At 44.4% G+C, this 19,422-nt stretch overlaps 2 protein-coding genes across 4 annotated transcripts in view; one reads left to right on the forward strand and one right to left on the reverse strand.

Moving 5' to 3' along the window:
• Positions 1–816: 816 nt before the first annotated feature.
• Positions 817–19,422, reverse strand: part of perm1a (PPARGC1 and ESRR induced regulator, muscle 1a) — a 31,924-nt gene continuing 13,318 nt past the window's right edge. The window contains exons 3-5 of the transcript XR_014119695.1: positions 8,384–8,552; positions 3,495–3,590; positions 817–3,204 (exon numbers count right to left, since the gene is read on the reverse strand). The gene's annotated coding sequence lies outside the window, so the exon portion shown is untranslated. The remainder of the gene's footprint in view (positions 3,205–3,494; positions 3,591–8,383; positions 8,553–19,422) is intronic.
• On the forward strand, positions 5,996–19,178 carry plekhn1 (pleckstrin homology domain containing, family N member 1). Of its 3 annotated transcripts, XM_027014549.3 has the most exons (16): positions 5,996–6,181; positions 7,791–7,881; positions 8,019–8,180; positions 9,125–9,205; positions 9,693–9,783; positions 11,239–11,372; positions 11,826–11,978; positions 13,029–13,109; positions 13,219–13,294; positions 13,520–13,665; positions 13,758–13,895; positions 14,947–15,189; positions 15,387–15,536; positions 15,883–16,134; positions 16,411–16,471; positions 18,085–19,178. In XM_027014549.3, the coding sequence occupies exons 1-16, from the start codon at positions 6,108–6,110 to the stop codon at positions 18,267–18,269; spliced, it is 2,118 nt and encodes a 705-aa protein (XP_026870350.2). In that variant the 5' UTR covers positions 5,996–6,107; the 3' UTR covers positions 18,270–19,178. The 3 variants fall into 3 exon arrangements, with proteins under 3 accessions (XP_026870350.2, XP_081562890.1, XP_081562891.1); XM_081706764.1 differs by lacking the exon at positions 13,758–13,895; XM_081706765.1 differs by lacking the exon at positions 7,791–7,881 and having other exon boundaries at positions 6,040–6,181.

Here is a 19,422-nt window from a genome sequence, read left to right on the forward strand (position 1 = left end):
GGAGAGCACTGATCAGCGAGGTCACGGGTTTCTGAAACCAAGCACGTGCTACTAGTAAACGAGTTTTACCTTAAGATGTTGTCATGTACCCTTTGATTTGAAGAATGTAGCATAACTTCTGAGAAGTTACGGTTTCTTTTCCTTTTTTTGAAGGATTCTGTTGATTTGAACCCCGTCAAGGTCAGAGGTAGTTTGGGCACAGGGATGGCAGAACTCTTCTGCCTTTTGTTTTTTTGAGACTGGGATGGTGTCCTGTTCCTTTGACCATAAATGAAACTTACACAGGATAACTTTCCCCACTGGCTAAAAGACAATGTATATAACCAACATATCTGACCTAAACATTTGTGCAATGTGTATGTGCAAGTGGCTCATGTTTTTGGTTCATGTTGTTGCCTTAATGTGTTGTGGTTGTTTATTTATTATGTGACTTATGTTTTGTTATATTTATGAAGGAAATTTAAAAATTATTTTTTGCACTATTGTCAGATGGAGCAATACACTACTGTACACAAAATAAAGTTGTTGTTTTTTTTCAAGTGGACTGTAAGCTTGAGCCTGTTTAAAGAAACCTTGTCCTTGAAGAATATACATTTTTAGAAATGTGCAAATAAATTCATTTAAATAGGTGCATTTAAACTTGTATTTGTATTTTTTTTTTTTTTTAGCAGAAATTGTTTCAGAAGACCCTGCAAATTATATAGCTTCAAAACTCAGCTACATTTTACATATAAAAAATATCAGTCAATTCCACTGAAACCAGTTCTTATGGAAATGTAGCTATTTATTTTATATAATATTTTCTTTATTCCATCAAGTGTGAAGCGTCTTCGTGGAGCATTTAGTTATGCATGAGAGGGACTCTGCCCATCTGCAGTACTGGTCCAGCCCTCTACCACGTCACCATGTGCTCCCTGTGTTAACGCCGACTGATCCATGCAGACAGCTGCGTGCTCTCACTTTACCCACACGGCACGCACGCCTGTGAACTCCTACTCTCCCTCCACTTCCACGTCCATGTAGATGTGGCCATAGCTCGTCTAATATGACCAGTGCGTCATTAATATGACCAGGGGCATGCTGCCTTCTATTTTTCCATTTCTTTTGGCAGGAGTCGCCCAAATTTTAGATGCTGTGAGGTTTTGGGTGCTCGAGGTGGAGTTGGCGCACTGACCCTCGTCTGCGTGTGGATGTTGACTGCAGGGGAGGAGCGTGTGTGCAGGGGGAGGCACGCGCTGGGTCCAGCAGCATGCCTCTAAGCACGTCTGGCAGACATCACCTTGTCTTGTGCTGATCTGAGAGACTGTAATGACTTTACAGCCTGGGCAGGCAACTACAAGCTTAGATATGCAGCGGAGAAGGAGTCCGAGTGGCCCCAGCACCGCCACCTCCGAGCCCCGTCCCCCAGCCACTGTCTGACAGCCCCCCGCGACTAACCAAGCCCTGCTTTCATGCTGCAGACCGACCCACAAACAGGCAGCTCCGTGTAAGCCCTGCTCATTGTGGTGGATCTACCCGGTGCTGGTCCACCTTTGATTCCCTTTACAGCTCTATGCCACTACTGCTCCAAGCCCAGCTGTCCAAGTCTAAGGCCATGAAACTCATCTTTTAGAGAGATGGGTGAGCTAATATCATTTACAGACTGTCAGTACCGAGTATTAATACCAAAGCCAGTTTTCAGGGGGTTTTCAAGGTTTTTTTTTCTTTCTTTCTTTTTCTTTTTTTTTGTAGTTGCACACAAATGCTACATCGGAATGAATTTCTGTCAGAATCTAATTTCGCAAAGGTCAAAAAGATGAACACAGTTACAAACCAAAATAGTACTTTACTACTACAGAAAACTGCAGTACTGGACATGTCAGCTTAGCTCAGGGAATTCAGCTTCACTCATGATTTAATACTATTTAGTTTTTCTCACAGGTAGTATGTAGTCAGCCTTTGGAATTTATACAGTTGGGTTGGGATGGGTTGATATTTATTTATCTCAAAACCTCTGTTAGTTTGTCTTTTCTGTATGCTTCACCACAGAAGTACTGTAACGTGACTTTGGGTCATTGAAAAGTAGTAGCAATAGGAATCTCTTTTTTGTTTTTTGTTGTTGTTATTTCATTTTATTCTGAATTTTACATCCTCCTTCCTACTACCCTGGTGTACAGCTGTCAGTCGTCATTCCCTGTTCTCATGTTACAAAACAAGGAACTTATCTGGAATGACTAGAATTGGTCTGAACGGAAAATCTTTTGGAAGTCTTCATAAACTTTTATCTTCCTTGAGTAACTGTTCTTCTTAAATGACCATCCACACATCCTCCTTCCCTGCATGTCAAGACAACACACTACGCTTCAGTTTGCCATTACGAGCCTCAACTCCAGCATCTCGGTTTCAGTTACAGAAATTATTTTACATCTCTGCTGGTCATTTTGGACTCCAGAGAATGAAAGTTACTAACAAAATCAGTTTGCTCTTCCCTGCAGAGTAATATTTATGTCCTCCATATGTGTCTTTTTCTTTGGCCTGTGAGAACTTTGGCACCAGTGGTTCTCTCTCGCACACCTGATGCGATTGCTCTGTCCCATGTGCTCCACTGAAAGAAGCGAAGGTGTGAAATTAGCACCCAGACGACCCCCCTGCTGCTTCTGAAAGAACCTAGGGGAGACACATACCAGGGGTCCCTGACAGCCCCTCCACTGGACAACACTGGTGCTTTGTGCATTTGTGTGTGTGTGTGTGTGTGTGTGTGTGTGTGTGTGTGTGTGTGTGTGTGTTTTTGTGAGTGTGTGTTTTTGTGTTTGTTGGTCAGATGCTCACCCTGAGTGGAGTGTGCTATAAGTAAATCTTCATCTTTTTGTAATTTATGTCTCATCTTTCGTGGAGGCCATTATGGAACTATATATAGATGTACACAACTAATTGAACATTTTAAATCAGCAAAGTGACATATCTCTCGTATTATTACAACTAATTCAATACTCTTCCTCAATTTACTGAAGCGAACACCTATTCATTCACCTAGAAAGCATTCATGCCTTCAGGGCTAAAACTGGATTATCATGTTTTCACTGCAAGCAGATCCTCCTTGAGAAACAGCCTGGAACAAAAGAACATGTCCATAAGATGTTGCAGGCAGGTGACGGGTTGCGGTGTTGAATCTGGCTGCTGCTCATGTTTCCTTCTTTTTGTTTTTGATCTGATTCTCAGGTAATGCTGAAAAGAAAAATATGTGAGGGGTTGATATAAATATTATCGCTTTTAATCACTAATAATATTAAAACCCACGCCCAAAGTTATTAACATACTTATGATGTCGAAATATATAAAGTAAGTGAAAAAGGCGAACTACCCAACCCACATACGCATACCACCCAATACATAAGCAGATGTATATATGCATATATGTTATGTTTATATAATTGCTTGTGTTCTTTGGAAGGGACTAATAACAGTCGAAGCCACATTGAGGTGCACCAGTAACAGTGCTTCATGAATACACTCACAGCGAATAGCAGCCGAGGAAAAACAGTAAGGAATCTATTAATGGGCTTGTCCAGTCTCTTCCAGTCCATTATGATTTTGGGCAGACAGATGATAACCTGAAAAGAAGGTTAACTTACTAAAAGCTCAATCAGAATTAAATACATTTGCATATCACTGGGAGTGCAAGGCATTTCAGACACACACACACACACACACACACACACACACACACACAGAGTGAACACTCCTCTGGCTGAAACACTTCTCACAGCATGACTGCTAAATCTCTCAGTATGCCCAAAACCTCATTACAATCACGCTTCCACACAGGCATCTTTAAGTAGAAATCCTGTGCTTACATATTTAATATAGTCCAACTTAATGTTTGTTTGTTTTTCTGCAGCTTAATGTTCATCGGTGTTTCCTGTGTAATAATGTGTAAGTAGTCGTGTCAGCGCTAACAGTTTCAGAAGGGTAACGATGAGAGGTAAAGTCCGCTATGGAGTCAGCCGAAACTCAGCTCCTTTTTCTGGGATCAGACAGAAACTCGTGTGAGCAGTCTGCAACTTTCACACCTCTTTCCTCAACTGCAGCTGAACTGTTATTTTTTCCCCCCTCAGTGGCTCCTGAGTGAGTGCCGAGTGAGTCACCTCTGAGTCGTAAGTGTGTGCGCTGATGGCAGGTGAGTGAGCACTGGGGGAGAACTGTTTTTCCATGACCGCACTGAGTTATGACATAGACGCACACCTCGTGGACTTCCTTTAAATCTCTCATTAGCCACCTTCATCTAATGAATTATGACATGGCATGAATCTCTTTTACGGGTTTGTAACAAAATATTATTCTAACCACAGTCATAACTTCAGACTTTTCACCATTTCATATGTAACCTTCATTAGCTGTTTCCACCTATTAATAATTTTCTTAAATAATATAACCAGTCCTTAGCACCAGCAGACTGGAGACACATACCAGTAAAAAGGTTCCTGAGTCATCCCGTGATTGTTTACTGGTTATCATCACCATTTACTCACACAATAACGGCACACATTTGTTTCAAATCACTTTGAAGCTTATGGCTTACAGTGATATGGAACGTTTTAAAGTAGGATGAACCCAAAGTGGACCTGTTTCCTGCCACTTTAATCCACCATTCAAGCAACCAGTAGTGAATCAATTCTTAAGTAAACAGTATTAGATTATACCTGGAGCATTTTAGTCAACAAATTGTAGCAATATAAACACTTTGTGATAAATATGTAACATTTTGTTATACTGTGTAAAGTGGGATTTTAAAACAGCAAACATTCCCGGATCAGATTGCATCATACCTTTGACAGCATGAGGGCTGGGTGGGCCTGCAATTTGATTAGATAAAATCTACCGTATCTGCAAACACACTAGGGCCATACACTTAACAGCACATGAGCACAAAATTTTCTCAGCAAATAAGATCAGGTGAACAGAGTGCTAACTCAGCAAATCCCTTTCTTTAAACAGTGGCACCCCGAGGCCTTTTAGTTGGAGATCACATCACTGATCTGATTATCAAGAATGTAAAGAGACATCAGGAATTTGCCAGAACTTACATTGTCAGTAAATACCCCAGTGAAAATCCAGACATAATACCAAAGATATATAATGTTGAAAAACGTTGACTGAGCAGGCATGTGTGACAGGCTATTGCTAATGTTAGCATCTCTGCACATACACATTTATTTACATTTGCCTACATTATTTACATTTCAAACAATATTCACTATACCCTGCCTGACCTGTCTAGTAAAATGATCTAACAAAAATATTTTATTGGAACACCTCAAACATTTTTTCTCTTGTAACAGGCAGATAGATAGGGTTGAAATGTCCTCCATGTGTTTATTAACCGGTTTAAAAATATTAGAGGATGGATATCAGTTCATCACCAGAACATGTTATAACATGAAGCCGCATGAAATCTGGAAATGACATGCATGCTGATTACATTACGAACACATTAGCATGTATTTTTGATTTGGATAGGAAAGATGATTTGAATTAAGAAAAATTGGTCAGTTTACTCCCTCTGTCCCTTTTTGCCTTAAAATGAATGGAACACATGGATAAAATAAATATAAAGGAAAGATAAAAACAACAACATCATAAACAGTAATTTAACTCATAAAAACCTATGACATTGTCTGGAGCGTCTTCCAGCTATGAGCACTATATACTGTGCAGTCATGTTCAGACATGCCTGCATGAGTCCTTGACTGACATCTCCAGTCAGACCTTACAGTGCTTCAAGATGGCCTTCCAAACATAATGAAGTGAGTGCCATTTGCCCACTGCTAGGTGTGAAAAGGCACACTTCTCTCTTTGTTTTGAGGCTTGATTTATTGCAGGGATCCCATGTGAGTGTTAACTCCAGTACACCCCCTCTCCCCTGAACCTTGTCTCCTTCCCACACACACACACACACACCTCACTTTGGCCCCTCCCACGGACAGACTCGTTCTATACACTCTTCTCCCTCAGCTCTGCTCGCTCAGTATCAGTCTCACCTCTCTGCTGAACACACTCTCTCTTGGATTACATCTTAGGGAATATTACGTGTTTGGTTTTACGGAGACGCACATACAGCTGGAGTCAACATGGGGAGTAGCATGTCATGCGTCCCTCAACATAACCTCACGTTCTCAAGCAAGAGTTTCATACGCCGGAACAGGTAAAAAGCCACTGACTGCTGAGACATCTGCTTCTGTGAGAGTGCATATTGTCAAACATTTACTAGTCAGGTAACTGTCGGCTATCAATGGGTTTATTTGTTTAAAGTTTTTGAAAAGAAACTCACTTTAATGTTTAATGTTAATTTCCATTTAATAAATGAGACGTAATGTTTGAACGACTCTAGGTTCAGAGTGTGAATAACACCTGCCATACGAGCATATGAAGTGGTAGCACACTCACAGACTGCGCCAGATGCTCAGCACTCCTCTGTGTTCTGCCGATGTCTGGTATCCTTATTAACTCAGGGGCAGGATACCAGTGTACACGCAGGGTTACGCTCTCCCGTTTTCTGGAAGAGTTCATAGCTGTGACAAAGTTACTCCCCTGATTCAGAGCAGGGAAAACTGCTTGCGTTGGCATGGAGAGGTGATTAATTTTTCTGCAGTATGCCTTGCAATCAGTCACTACTTAAAAAGGATTTTTCCTAAGATTAAGTTGCTGGCTTGCTTATTTAAATCCGGGACGTTTTCTGCAGCGTTGGGTTTTGCAGGCACCCTCTGGAAGTGAGGTCAGTGTAGGTGCGAAGAGTAAGCAGCCATTCAGGGCTATTGTGCCTTTATTACAGGCAGGTGGGAGATCATTGTATCAGGCCTGGCAGTGCTGTGCTAAAACTGGTTGCAATCAGGCCTGTCAAGTTTTTCAAGGGTTGAGTCTGGACTGTTAGGCAGTTATGCACCTTTAAGTCAAAATATGGGATGGTACTTAAACCGACCCTTGCTGGTATCCCCCTCTCATGCACACAGTAACAGGTGATCTGCCAGTCAGTGAAAAACAATGATCCCAGTGTTCTTGTTTCCAGTCTCTTACTAACTGGGCTGAGTGAGTTACCTCCAGTAAACAATACTTGATAAATAAATGCTAATACAATACCTGAACTTGCTGTGTTGCTAGAATGCCTTTTGTTGTAAATACCAGCTTGTAAACCACATATTTCTCTGCTCTAAATTCTCGGCATGCCTATTTAGTTCATCAATGAACTTTTGTAAAGAATGCCAGAAACACCTCTGATTATTCTGTGCATGAATGCTCCTACTGTTGTTATGCTAATTGCATTCAAAACAGAGATGAGCAGATAAAGATAAACAAATCCGGAGACTGACTTCCTCTCTTATGAATGTGCAGGAAAGACTTCATTACAGAGATTTGACACTAATGATTACAAATGGGGGTCATGGGTGACAAAGGATGACATTTGAACCTTATTCCACTATTCATGCCCTCTGTCTGGAAACATAAGATTCATTGTTCGCGCCGAGAAAATGGTGTGCAGAGTAGGGTGTACCATACACTGACCAGTACAAGTTACGGGAGATGCAAAAAGACTCGGAGAATGGACATACAATGGACATGTAAAATCTATTGTTTGGGACTCTGACCAACGGATAGGCTAGCCTGACTCGAATGACATGACTGTGAATTACCGATCATGACCCAGCCGGGTCTCGCCAAGATGCGTTACTGGTCCCTCTAGTTCTGAAATCAAAGGCTGTGGATAGTTAACAAGTGAGTGCTTGACTAAGATCCAGTTCCGCCTGCTTTTCGAGCAGCAGCAGACTGTTCCGGAAGAAGAACCCACAGGAGGGGCAGGAGAAGTCAAATAGCATCATCAACATTCTCTGCACTGTCACCCCGAGGAAGGTGAGGTGTTTCTCGTGCAGAGAGTAGAACAATTTCAGTCACCTCTTTTGAGTAAAATGCATATCCATATCTAATTAAGATACTGTATAATGATGAACCTTGATGTAATGAACTGTACTGTGAACTTGGTTTTGCAGGAAATGTCACCTAAAGATCTTCAGGCGATAGAGAATATCAAGTGGGAGCCTCCGTTTCCCTACGACCCAGCCAGCGGCTGGAAGAAAAGCAGTATCAACGTGAAGAACTATGGCAGGATGGTCCACAGCTCCAAAGTGCACTTCCGCTTTCTCCACTGCCAGGTGAGGCACGTGTTAAAAACACACACACACACACACACACACACACGGTTATTACAGTGGTCCTTGCACGGTGGCGTCTTTTTCCTGTCGCCCACTCTCACTCTTCCGCAGGCTGAAATGTAACGGACCCAAGTCCAACTCACCGAAATTCAGCACAGAATGTTGCTTCGCTACCGTGCAAAAGCCACCGCTTGTCGAGTTACCTGTTTTGCTAAGATGAATTTAAGCAGCTTGCCATGACGACCTCCGGCCATCACGACTCGCAGGGGTTGCGCGATGTGGCGGAGCTCACTCGCCTCTGGCAAAGAGCATATACGATCCGGCTTCCCAGAGCGTGCTGGAGCGTGGGAACCCCTATCTGTGCGAGGACAACTGTGGAGAAAAAGAGAAAAAACATCTTAAAGAACATAACGAGCCCACGATGAAGTCATAGCAGATCTGTTTTGCAACTAGTACAAGACCATTGAGACAATCGAAAGGAAATATTACCTAACAGTTTTTGTTTTACTGGCGGCTGGCATGACTCGGGACTAAGCAAAACTCTGTGTGCTATCAGATGGAAGGAAATGAGCTGGCTCCAGTAAATCACTGTCAAGGGCCTTTTGACATGAAATGGGCATGCTCTTACTAGAAGGCGCAGGGCTGCGCCACTCCCTTCAGGGAGAATTATTCACATTGACACACAATTTGCATAGCATCATTCAACAATTAATAAAATAGATTGTCAACAGGAAAACCAAGCTTAACTTGTAACCCCATTGGAAATGCATATCTATGGTTTGCCAGTGTGTATCATCTAGCAACACTGTGTGTTGTAATAAATAACAGGTAATAAAGATATAAAGATATTGTGATCAGAAGAAATGTGATATTCGTTTTCTGCACCGTACCCCGTTCTGTCTGATTGTGTACATAACTGAAGGATTATGTCCCATTCCTTGTAGGATGTGCATGACTGCTACTTGGATCTGTTCCAAACGCACCTTCACTTTGTCTCCAACAACACTACTGGGCTCACCTACCAGGTGAGAACAACCTCTTCTAAACCGCATGTCAATCATAAACACTGCATTGTATACATGAAAATAAGTTAGAAACACAGTCTCAATAGGCCAGGCCCTTTTAGCCTGCTTGACATGCACTCCTCTGTGGATTTCTTCAGTTATTTGTGAGAATATGGAATACGACATATGAGATGTGACATTTCGGTCTATTGTGGAACATGGTCTCCTATGCTAACGGCACGGCGGCGAATAAACTGCGTTCGCCAGCCGCAGGCTGTGGCTGACGTTAATCATGCTTTCCGTTGTGTTGGCATTCCTCCACACTGTGTGTCAAAAGGACTTCCCATAATCAAAGTATATATCACTCACTGAGCATGACGCGTAACAGTCCATATCTGTGAGTTATGCCTGACACAGAGGCCTAAATACACGAGACAAAAGGGTGCCACAGTAAAACAAATGTCTACATTAACATGTTTGTTTTTCTTCTTGCTGTGTTTTCTTGCAGGGGACACTTCCTCTAAAAGAGCTCACTCTTTCCAAGGTGCAAAACAGAAACAGCTTTGGAGATCCACAGGATTTTGCATTCCAGATAAATGGTGAGTGAGTGTGCTTTTTGTTATTAAACAGGTGTGTATGTGCAGAGAAATGCTGCTGTCCATGGAATATGTTGGACAGTACAGGCCTCTTGGAGATGGAGACAAACAAATCAATCCAAACCAAACCAAAACAAACAACAACAAAATTTATTTATTTTTTTAAAATCCTTCTCTAAAGAGATATATATGTATATATATATGTATTTTTAAAAAAAATGTAATGCAATTTTTTTTTAAAGACTCTTGTCTGCATGTCTGGTTCTTTTCAGCCAATAGTTCAGATCAGAAACGCATAGTGTCACACTACTTCCAAACACAAGCACTTCCTATGCACACACATTCCAGTGATTCTGAAGCACTGTAACCCTCATGCCCCTCTCTCCAGTCCAAAGACTAACTAGAGGTCTGTCCATTTGCTGGTGCTCAGGCTGAAAGTGTCCTTCAGGCCGGCCCTTGTTATATGACAGGTGCGCCTGAACACGCCCAGCTGTCGAGCCAAGCTGATCTGGGTTCACATTCCAGCCTGCTTAGTTCCCTGTTAATGTTTGCCTACTTGAAGCTTGTGAGAACTTTAATCCAGTATAGTTAGATACATGCTGGAAGTGGGGTGTTTGCAGTGGGTCCTTTTACTGGCAGGGCCAGGCTATAAACACAGTGCCGTTATCAAAAGTGATACAAGGAATCCCAAAGTGTGAGTAGAAAAGACCAGGATGTGAGTCACAGAAAGACTGGACATATTCATATACCACGTAGAAAAATATTTTTATTGTCCAGATGAGTAAGCCTCTTAGGACACAGAGGAAATAAATGAGTTATATGTTAAAATCCCCAACAACAAAGCTCACTTTTTCTTTTTTTTTAATCAAAGAGATCATATCTACAGACTCTCAAAGATTCCACTCTGGAGATTTCCGTTCAGCCCCCAACTCTGGTGTGAATCAAAGGAGGTTGGTCGAGGGAATATTTGCACACTTCCTCACATGGCATTGGCTTTCAGTGTCCTCTCTTACCTGTGGGGAGATCAGAGCAGAGCCCACTTTTTTATCCCAAGGTGAAAACAAAAACCTAAGCCATAATGGGAAATGAACGCAGAGCTAGACTGGAAGGCTGATATCTATGCTGATATGCCCTGGTATGTGTGGCTGATAAAAACAGAGAGATTCCAGGGCTGGCGCATTCTTTTGCAGTGGGACCTCTGTAGGTGTGCTAGCTTTACTTAACACATGAGGCATGCTAGTAACGTTATGGGTGCTTGAAAGATACATATATCTGAGTTAGATGCCTTGCAAAGGCTTGTTCTAAATATAAGATGAAATACAGAGCCGCACTGTTTTGCCAGTCTAAAAACACGGTCTAAAAATCATCCTTGCATCGATTTATTTATTTCTGACACATTATGGGGACCTATGTGGCATTTTAAACTAACCTTTGACCTCACGTTTTTGACCTTTGTAGGTGTGAGCTTGAACCCCATTGTCGTCTACTGCTCGAGTCAGGAGGACATGGACAATTGGTTTGGTCTCCTAAAGGAGCACATAAAGGCTAACGGGGGCAACGCTTTCGCACCGGAGACCTGCAGTAGGCTCAAGGTATGGAGCTATCGAAACATACCAGTACTGTGCATAACAGAGTGCTAGGCCAGCACAAATCATTCATTTAGCAGCAGGACATTTGCAGCAAAGCCAGGCGTGAGTAATTTAGATCAATGTTATTGTCTTCTCTCGAGGACTATACTGGGGAGTGGCTTGGATTGTGGTCAGCTTAACCGCACTGTGAAATGAGTGACATGTAGCTGGTTCTGACATGAATAGCTATAGCTCTTGCAACGACTGAAGTCAATAAACAAAGCCATTTCTCAACGATCGACCGCATTAAAGAAAAACTGCGTTCCATATTTATATGAGGGACTTGGGGGAATTTTCGTGAAATCGGTTACAAATAGTGCATCTAGCAGCCGCAGTCGGACACGTCGAGGCAATAAAGCATATCTCCCCTTGGGGAATATTCAAGTCGATTTATCTCGTTACATGTACTTTCGTAAGGCCCAGAATCCAGAGCTGTCCACCGAGGGGAAAGAGGAACTGCGGAATTCCATTAGTAAAGAACCCATCTATGAGTGGGAAGGCTCACAGCGAGACAGTCTGGGCCAGATCACCTACGTCACTAAAGTCAGACTGCAACATCTTCCCTGCCAGGTAAGGCCAGACCTACAGAGCAGCTTTCCTAACCACTCATTCTTCCGTGGGATAAGCGTAAGGGTTAAAAAAGCAAACAATAACCATACGAGTAAAATGAATGCAGGAATATAACATGTAAGTCAACAGGGGAAACAAAGAACCCGTTAAGGGCAGCATTCCGTGCTTCCGCTGTCCTGGCTCCAGCCCTGAGTGTGTGACCTATCCAAGCGCTCCTTAAGAGAAGATTACGTTTCTTTATTTTATTTTGTCACTGGAATGTGCACCAGATCTTTAAATGGGTTAAGCTCGAAGGTTTACTTGTTTCGTGCCCCGCAGTGCTTAAGGGAAGGACATGCAGGCGTTCTGATTTGTTATCAGAGAGAATCTATGATGAACCAAAAAAATGCTTCTTCGAGGCTTCTTTTGAAAAGGTGCTTTGCTATTGCACAACCGAAGATTACATCTGTGGCCTGCCAGTGTTGGGCGCTGCTCGCTGGATGGCTGTGCGCAGGGCCATCTGACACGATCTTACTCATGACCGATAAACTGCAGAAAAAAGCCTCTCCTCAGGGTCTCAGTTTGTCAGGTGCTTTCCAATATTAGCAGTTTCGCTTTCATTGTAGGGGCACACGGGGTCAGAAAATGCGCAAATAAATGTAGGTAAGTATATAAACATTTTCCCACGAGAAGGGTGAGAACTGAGGTGGATCTCTTCTTGTTAAGGATACATGTGTGTCTCTTTGTGGGAGCTGGGCGTGTGAACCAGTTGCTTCGTTCACGTACTGACTTGACTCACCCCACAGCTGTTTTTCCGCCACGCCCTGCGCAGAGCAAAGAGACATAACTGTGGTGAGAGCGAGAGCTCTGCTATCACCGTCACCTGACGGAGGAAGGGCTCATGCCGACGTATATGCGCTCAACTGCGAGGGAGCCTCGCGTTAGCACAGCCAGTTGTTTCTAAAAAGGACTGTTTCCCTGACCAATGCTTTTTTACAGGTTGCTAGGCCTAGTTATTAATAAATGACCCCTGTTCAAATGCAGTAAGTCACGTAAGCTCTCCGTCTCTAGGAACAGGATGACAGACTGCTGGTGATGTATCCCAACTATCTCATTATACTGTCAGAGGAGAGAAATGGTCTCTTCTACAAGGTAAATTAAGCACATTGCAGTTCAGCGTGCATGTTCTACCACTAACGCACCACCTTTACTGAAAAGTTCACCTAAGTTTAAACCGTGCACCCGGCATTTGTGATTACAGGGAAAACTTCCACTTAACATGATTCAAGTGACCACCCCATGTCAGGACGTGAAGCCAAACACCTTTATGATTGAAGGTAGGCTAATCGTCATGTCATTGTCGATCTGCTAGATAGAACTGTCCAAGTCTCTGAGACGTCGAGCACAGATTTAGACGAACCGGTGCGGCACGGTTGCTCCACTAATCTGGTTCTACCACCCCTCCCATCAGCCAGTCCCTCTCTGTCAGCCCCACGGCGTAACCTTTCGCTGGCATGCCTGACATCTCACGCCAATCTTTTGCGTGTTGCCGTTGTTGGCAGGAAAACTGATCAATCCCATCGTCGCGTCGTGTCTGAACACGAGCGAGTTCCGTGACTGGATCCAGCACTTCAAAGCGGCGGACGTCCCTGTTCTCAGCCCTCCACCGCCTGTCTACGACATCATCTACACGCCCACCCAGAGAGAGGTGAGCATGCCCGTCGCCCTCCCGCATGAGCCAGCGTGCCACCTACGCCGTGCTACTGCTGCCCAGGTTTTCATCCTGCTCCCCCCCCCCAGACCCCTGAGCACAGATGGAGCGGCGTGAGTCCAGGGAGTGTCGACCCTGCGCAGCAGAACGCCCGCGTGTCTCGGGAGCTCCATCTGCCCCACGCGGGTGGCGACCCATTTACCCCCGGTTACTCCGAGCCTATCTGTGTAAGCTGCCGTCCGAGCTCTGTAAACTCATTTTGTGTTTGTACAGCTGCCCGGTATTACTGTATGTCAGATAGCCTTGCTAAATGAACTGTTGTCAGGCTGTCTCTGCATATGTCAGCCAAGCTATTAAGATGAATGTTTTGTCTGAGGTGCTGCTAAATCAGACACATACCAAGCCCTCCTAACTTTATTTTGGAAAGTTAAGCCTTGTATTTAGCCTTTTCTTTTAGTATGGTCATGGATGTTGTTTTAGTATAATTCCATTTTGTAAAAAGCCATTTTGGCTACTAATCCTTAAAATCTTAAAAAAACAATATAAACAATATCAAACTCTGACTGGACCCACCTAATGTCATGGTAGCTTTAGCAATTTCAGATAGCAGTGTGTGAAGTGGAGTTTGGGGGTGGGTCATTGCTTATCTGACTTATAAGACATGTTTGTTTTGGAGGAGCAGTAACTAGCTGTGAGCTGGATCAGTTCTTGGGTTGTGGTGTGTTAATTATTAACCTAGCTCCCAGACCAAGCTCCTCCTGTTACCAGGCCAAAGACTACTCTGGAACTGACCAGATCAATCTGAAGTGTTTTCCTGAAAGCTTTAGCCTGCACCTTGATATAAAGCTATCGTGCAGAACATGAGCTCAAAAGAGATCTCATGGTCACACGTGTTCTGGCGTTAGAAGTATTCCATGGGAGGAAGATCCCACACAGCTCCTCGGATGACCCGGGCGAGGAACGGCTTTGAAGTTCTTTCATGCTTTTGCATTGTGCTGGTGCCAAGGTGCTTCTATCTCACTCCAAGCATCTAATTGAGGAGTGCTCGGCCCAGTTAATCTACCAGTGGCAGGGCACTGAGCCCGAAGGGAGTTCCGCTAAGGGTGTAGCTCACCCACTGCAGATAACCGTCGAGTTCTGTTTGAGCTCGTTATGGTTGAGCCCAATCCCCTGGATGTTGCGGTGGGATTAATCCCAGTTCTTGTTCTACTCCACTGGAATCCTGTTTGGCAGGTGTTGCTTAGCTTCACTAATCTGCTCCCTGGTGCGTGTGTCCAGTACATTTCCAGCAGACCTACCTCTGTGGAGACGCAGTACTCGGCATGGCTGGGCAGCCGGAGCAACAGCGTGTCATCCCAAGCCAGGTCCGAGCTGCGACCCCCATCGCAGCGCTACCCCTCATCTCAGCAGGCTTCCTGCCTGCCCTCAGATGGGCGTGCTTCCCCCATCTACAACACTCCGTACCCAGGCACGCACCGCCACGTCCCCGCGCAGCGTCTGGAGAGGGCGCCACTGGTCAAGGTACGCCTGCCGTACAGTCTGCTCCAATCTATGCCGTGAAGGGTGCGGGTTGTGTTTGGCCCTGACGGGAGCTCCTCGCGGTATCTGCAGTATAAAGTACGTGTGGTTTTATGAGGAGTTCAGAAAGAGGTCAAGGACTCCATTGCTGAGGGAGCTATGTCCTGCACATGCTCACATTTCTGCCGGTCTTTGATCAGTCCAACAGCTGGAGCACTCCACCAAACTCCCTGAAGTATTCCCTGTCGGCTCCGCAACGTCACTCCGACCTCCTGGCCGCCTGCAAGCCCCTCTCGCCCCTGTACGATGACCCTGCCACACCTCTGGAGGAGGGCCTAGTGAATGCCATGGTAAGTGGGTCAGGCAATCGGATCTGCTCTCTCTCCCTTTACACCGGGCTGACCTCACGCCCAGAACAGGGTTACAGATCTCGTCAGCACACACCTCGGAAACCTCCAGCCTCTCCTACGTGATCACTAATTGATGGAGCCAGGTGCATAATGGATGAGTACGCCGGGACTGGCCGTTGTCTTGCCCTCTGGTGCAAAGCCTGTTCCCCCAGCGCCTCTGACAGAGATTTCTTGACACGGAGCATTACTGTCTCCACTGACTGTCCAGTTCAAGTCAGGTGTACTCTGCTTCCGTATAACTCAGCAGAGCTGGGTTTAATAGCAGCGCCTTTCCTGCCCTGAACAGCCCTCCTCGCGCTCCTTCGTCGAGCAGCAGTGCCCTCCGCTCCTCCCCGCCTCCTTCCGCCTTTGCACCCCACCCCTGGGCCGCAGGAACAGGGCCGCCCAGTCCCAGGAGCCCGAGAGGAGCAGCTCCCAGTGGGGTGTGGAGCAGCACGGCCAGGAGCAGCGAGCCAAGGAGCAGCGTGCCCAGGCTGTGGCCAGGCTGAAGCTGCTGCCTGCTCCCAGCATGCCAGCACAGCACAACCATGTACCACAGGTAAAACCCCCTCAGGAATCCCGGTGGGAAACAGAGGCTAGTGTAAATAAGACAGGGTAAATGATAGTGAAAATAAGAGTGTAAATAAGTGTAAATAGTGTAAATAAGAGTGGATGGGAGTCAGGTGAATAATACAGTCTTGAAAACTACAAGGAGACCAACTAGAAGTGTGCATCTTAAAATAATTTGTTGTGATGTACAGGCATGCCTGTTCCGTGTTTCACCAGTATTAAGGTGACAGCGTGACGTGAGGGTGTGTTTTCTCGATCTTTGCAGAGATCTTTCCCAGGCTTTGCTGCCGCCAAGACTCAGGCGATCAACTACAGTTTGTCACCTGGTAAGATTCCACGACATGTGAAAGCCACATGGCCTCCACAGTATCAGCACGCATCTGCATTTGTCTTTAACCTAGCATATGCAAAATGAAACCAGATATGCATACTGGAACTAGATGTAACCACATAAACAAGAACCCAATAAAAAGAACTTGAGACAATCACATGCAATTCAACTATTAGATTATTAATATTATTGACTATTGTGGATTTGTGTTGAATTTTATGAACAAAACATATTAAAAGTTAAGGTAGTTTTTCCTTGTGTCAGTTAGACATTTGGTCTTCATTGTTTGTTTACTGGACAAAAGTGTACCGTGGATCATGTCCCTCGGCTGTACTGCTCTGATGTCACAGCTCTTAGATCCAGAGGTACTGGGAAATAATCAGTGGAGAGAGTGTCATGGTTAGCACACTCCAACAGACACAAAGCAGACCTCACAGGACCGTTTTAGCGTGGCCTTTTCCTACCAGCACTGTAGTGCACACGCACGCCTGCGCACGGTGTGGGGCCACAGGACTAGACTCGAGGAGTGGCTAAGGTGTGTCACAGTGCAGGGTGTGTGGATGTGTAACAGAGCTCAACGCAGCAACACTCCAGATGACCAAACTGTGAGTGACACAGGGGGGACTGACCAGTGAGAGTGATTTAAACCTGTCAGCTAGACATGCCCTGCAGGATTTGAGGGAGTTGCCCGTTAGAGGAAGAAAGCACAATAATGGAGAGTGTAAATTCTGCCATTCTGTCACGCATTGTGTCTGAGGTGCAGGCGTCTCTGTTTAACCTGTCCTGGCTGGCCAGTTTTGCCTTTTGCAATCTGTGGAATGTCAGTTCTGCGGGGCATCTAACCACCACGATTTCTGTGTGAAAAAGTCATTCCTTCCTGAGACTGGAAGTAAAAGGTATGCGGATGACTCTCGCTCTAGAGATTTTAAAGGAACAGAGTTAACTGTCCTGTAAGAGACTAAATCCATTCCAGACATTTGACCATATTTCAAATACACTTACGATCCACGTCACTGGAAACACTTATTGATGAGAAACACACCAGGCACACAGTTAGGGTCGGTACCTCGCGTGTTACTACGCAGAAGCTGGCGTTGGCCGCCCTCCAACGGTTCTCTTCATCAGTGGCTCATTTCTGACCGCAGTACGACCTACGGCTGGGCACTTTCGGCTCACTGTCACCCCACCAGCGACACTGACGCATGCTGGAACTCTAGTGTCACTCAAAAGCGCTGTGCTGGGAACAGTGGATATCAGCGCAGCGCTCATTACTGTGCCACTGCTGTGTCGGTGAGGTTATCGTGTTGCGAACGGTCCACCTCCCAGTTAATATCTAGTTGGCAGGGATGTTTTGACAAGGAGCTGGTGCTGAGCTGACTGGTAGACGGCTGACGCGGGCATGAGCATGGCAGCTGATGGACTGGTACTAAAAACCTCAGTGTGCCTCATAAAGTGAGCTGTGGAGCGTAGGTGAAAGTTGGTAGGTGATTCTACTAAAATGAGTGGTGAGCAGAATTTGTATATTTAGGTGCGTTATGTTAAGTGTAGGCACAGAGGTTTAAGTTTTGAGGTCAGCTTCAAATGCAAATGATCCTTTTACCTTTACAGATGAGAACTGCTACCTTGAGCCAGTGGAACCTGATGACCAGGAAATTGACTATGACAACATTTGGGAGTACGACTGCAATAACGTGATGACCCGAGGCCTGCATGGAATTTCACCACGCTGGCCGGAGCCTGACTTTGATGCTCCAGGCCTGGGCTCTATGAAAACAGCGCAGAGATGGTCATAAACCGGGCAGTGGGCTTCCACCTGTCTGGACTTGTGCACATAGCAGGATAATCTGTTTTACTGTTCTCCCAATCTCTCTCTCCCTCCCTCTCTCTCTTTCTCTTGTCTGCGCACACACACACACACACACACACACACACACACGACCATTGAGAGGGGAGTTTATATGGGGCCGAGCATATTTTAATGATCTCCTAGGGGACGTTTACATGGGCTTACTAGGCACTCAGTTCCTTTTGCTGTATGTGTTAGAAATGTCAATGACATTTTTTAAAATACTTGTTTTTGGTTTTGTTTCATTTTAATTAGGGTCAGTGGGTCAGTGAATATGGCAGATATTTATGAGGAAATAACTGAAGCCGATACTCACAAAACCCGTCAGCATTTCAGTACGTTACAGCCCTGTTCTTTTATCCAGTCATGAGAACAGTTACTCGATTACATTTTAAAGTAATTTCTTACATGTAGCCTTTGCCTGTGCCATTTCTAAGAATTTTAAGAAGCTGTTGAAGAAACCAGGACTGTTTTAATAGACCTAGAACAGTTCTCTAGTTCGCTAACTATGTACATAATGTAAATGATTGTTTTTTTTTATAAAACATGTCTTTTTGCACTGTTGCCTGTACTGTTACATAATTGATATTTTTTGATTATTTATATCTTGTCCCAGCACTACATTTTTGTTGCCTATTCATTCACATTTGAGTTTCATTTGTTTACCATTCCAGCAACAACACAACCAAGTCCGCGTGTTATGTACAGTTTTCCACCAGACCTGCTTGTTCATACGCAGGCTGTTTACAATACTACATATGTACTTACATATCAGACTGCGCAGTAATTCTAACTTCATTTGGGGTGATGTGATATTTATATTTTAAAAATAAAACATAAATCTTTTAATATTTTGTTTAAATGTCATCAAATTGTTATTTTGGGTATTATGAATACAATGTCATTCGTATCTTAAATTTTCATATCCTCAAAACTTGTACGCAAATATACGTGTGTGGGGAAAGTTAATCGGCCTTGTCCTCAAACAGAAGAGTTGCCAAGGACTTAACTATGAAGCAGAAAAACTACAAAATGGCCCACAGAAAGAACATCTAGCAGTTTAAAGTTTGTTAGGCCTCAAACAACTGGATTTTATAGAT

Source organism: Electrophorus electricus, chromosome 24 (genome assembly GCF_041902795.1).
Source record: "Electrophorus electricus isolate QZ-2024a chromosome 24, ASM4190279v1, whole genome shotgun sequence".
In the NCBI taxonomy this organism is placed as follows: domain Eukaryota; kingdom Metazoa; phylum Chordata; class Actinopteri; order Gymnotiformes; family Gymnotidae; genus Electrophorus; species Electrophorus electricus.

Bases quoted from the DNA above. Each gene is read 5' to 3' on its own strand.
- plekhn1 (XM_027014549.3), top strand. From the start codon at position 6,108: ATGGGGAGTAGCATGTCATGCGTCCCTCAACATAACCTCACGTTCTCA. The intron at 13,295-13,519 runs GTAGGCTAATCG...CGTTGTTGGCAG, and splicing joins AAACACCTTTATGATTGAAG to GAAAACTGATCAATCCCATC. The intron at 16,472-18,084 runs GTAAGATTCCAC...TTACCTTTACAG, and splicing joins CAACTACAGTTTGTCACCTG to ATGAGAACTGCTACCTTGAG.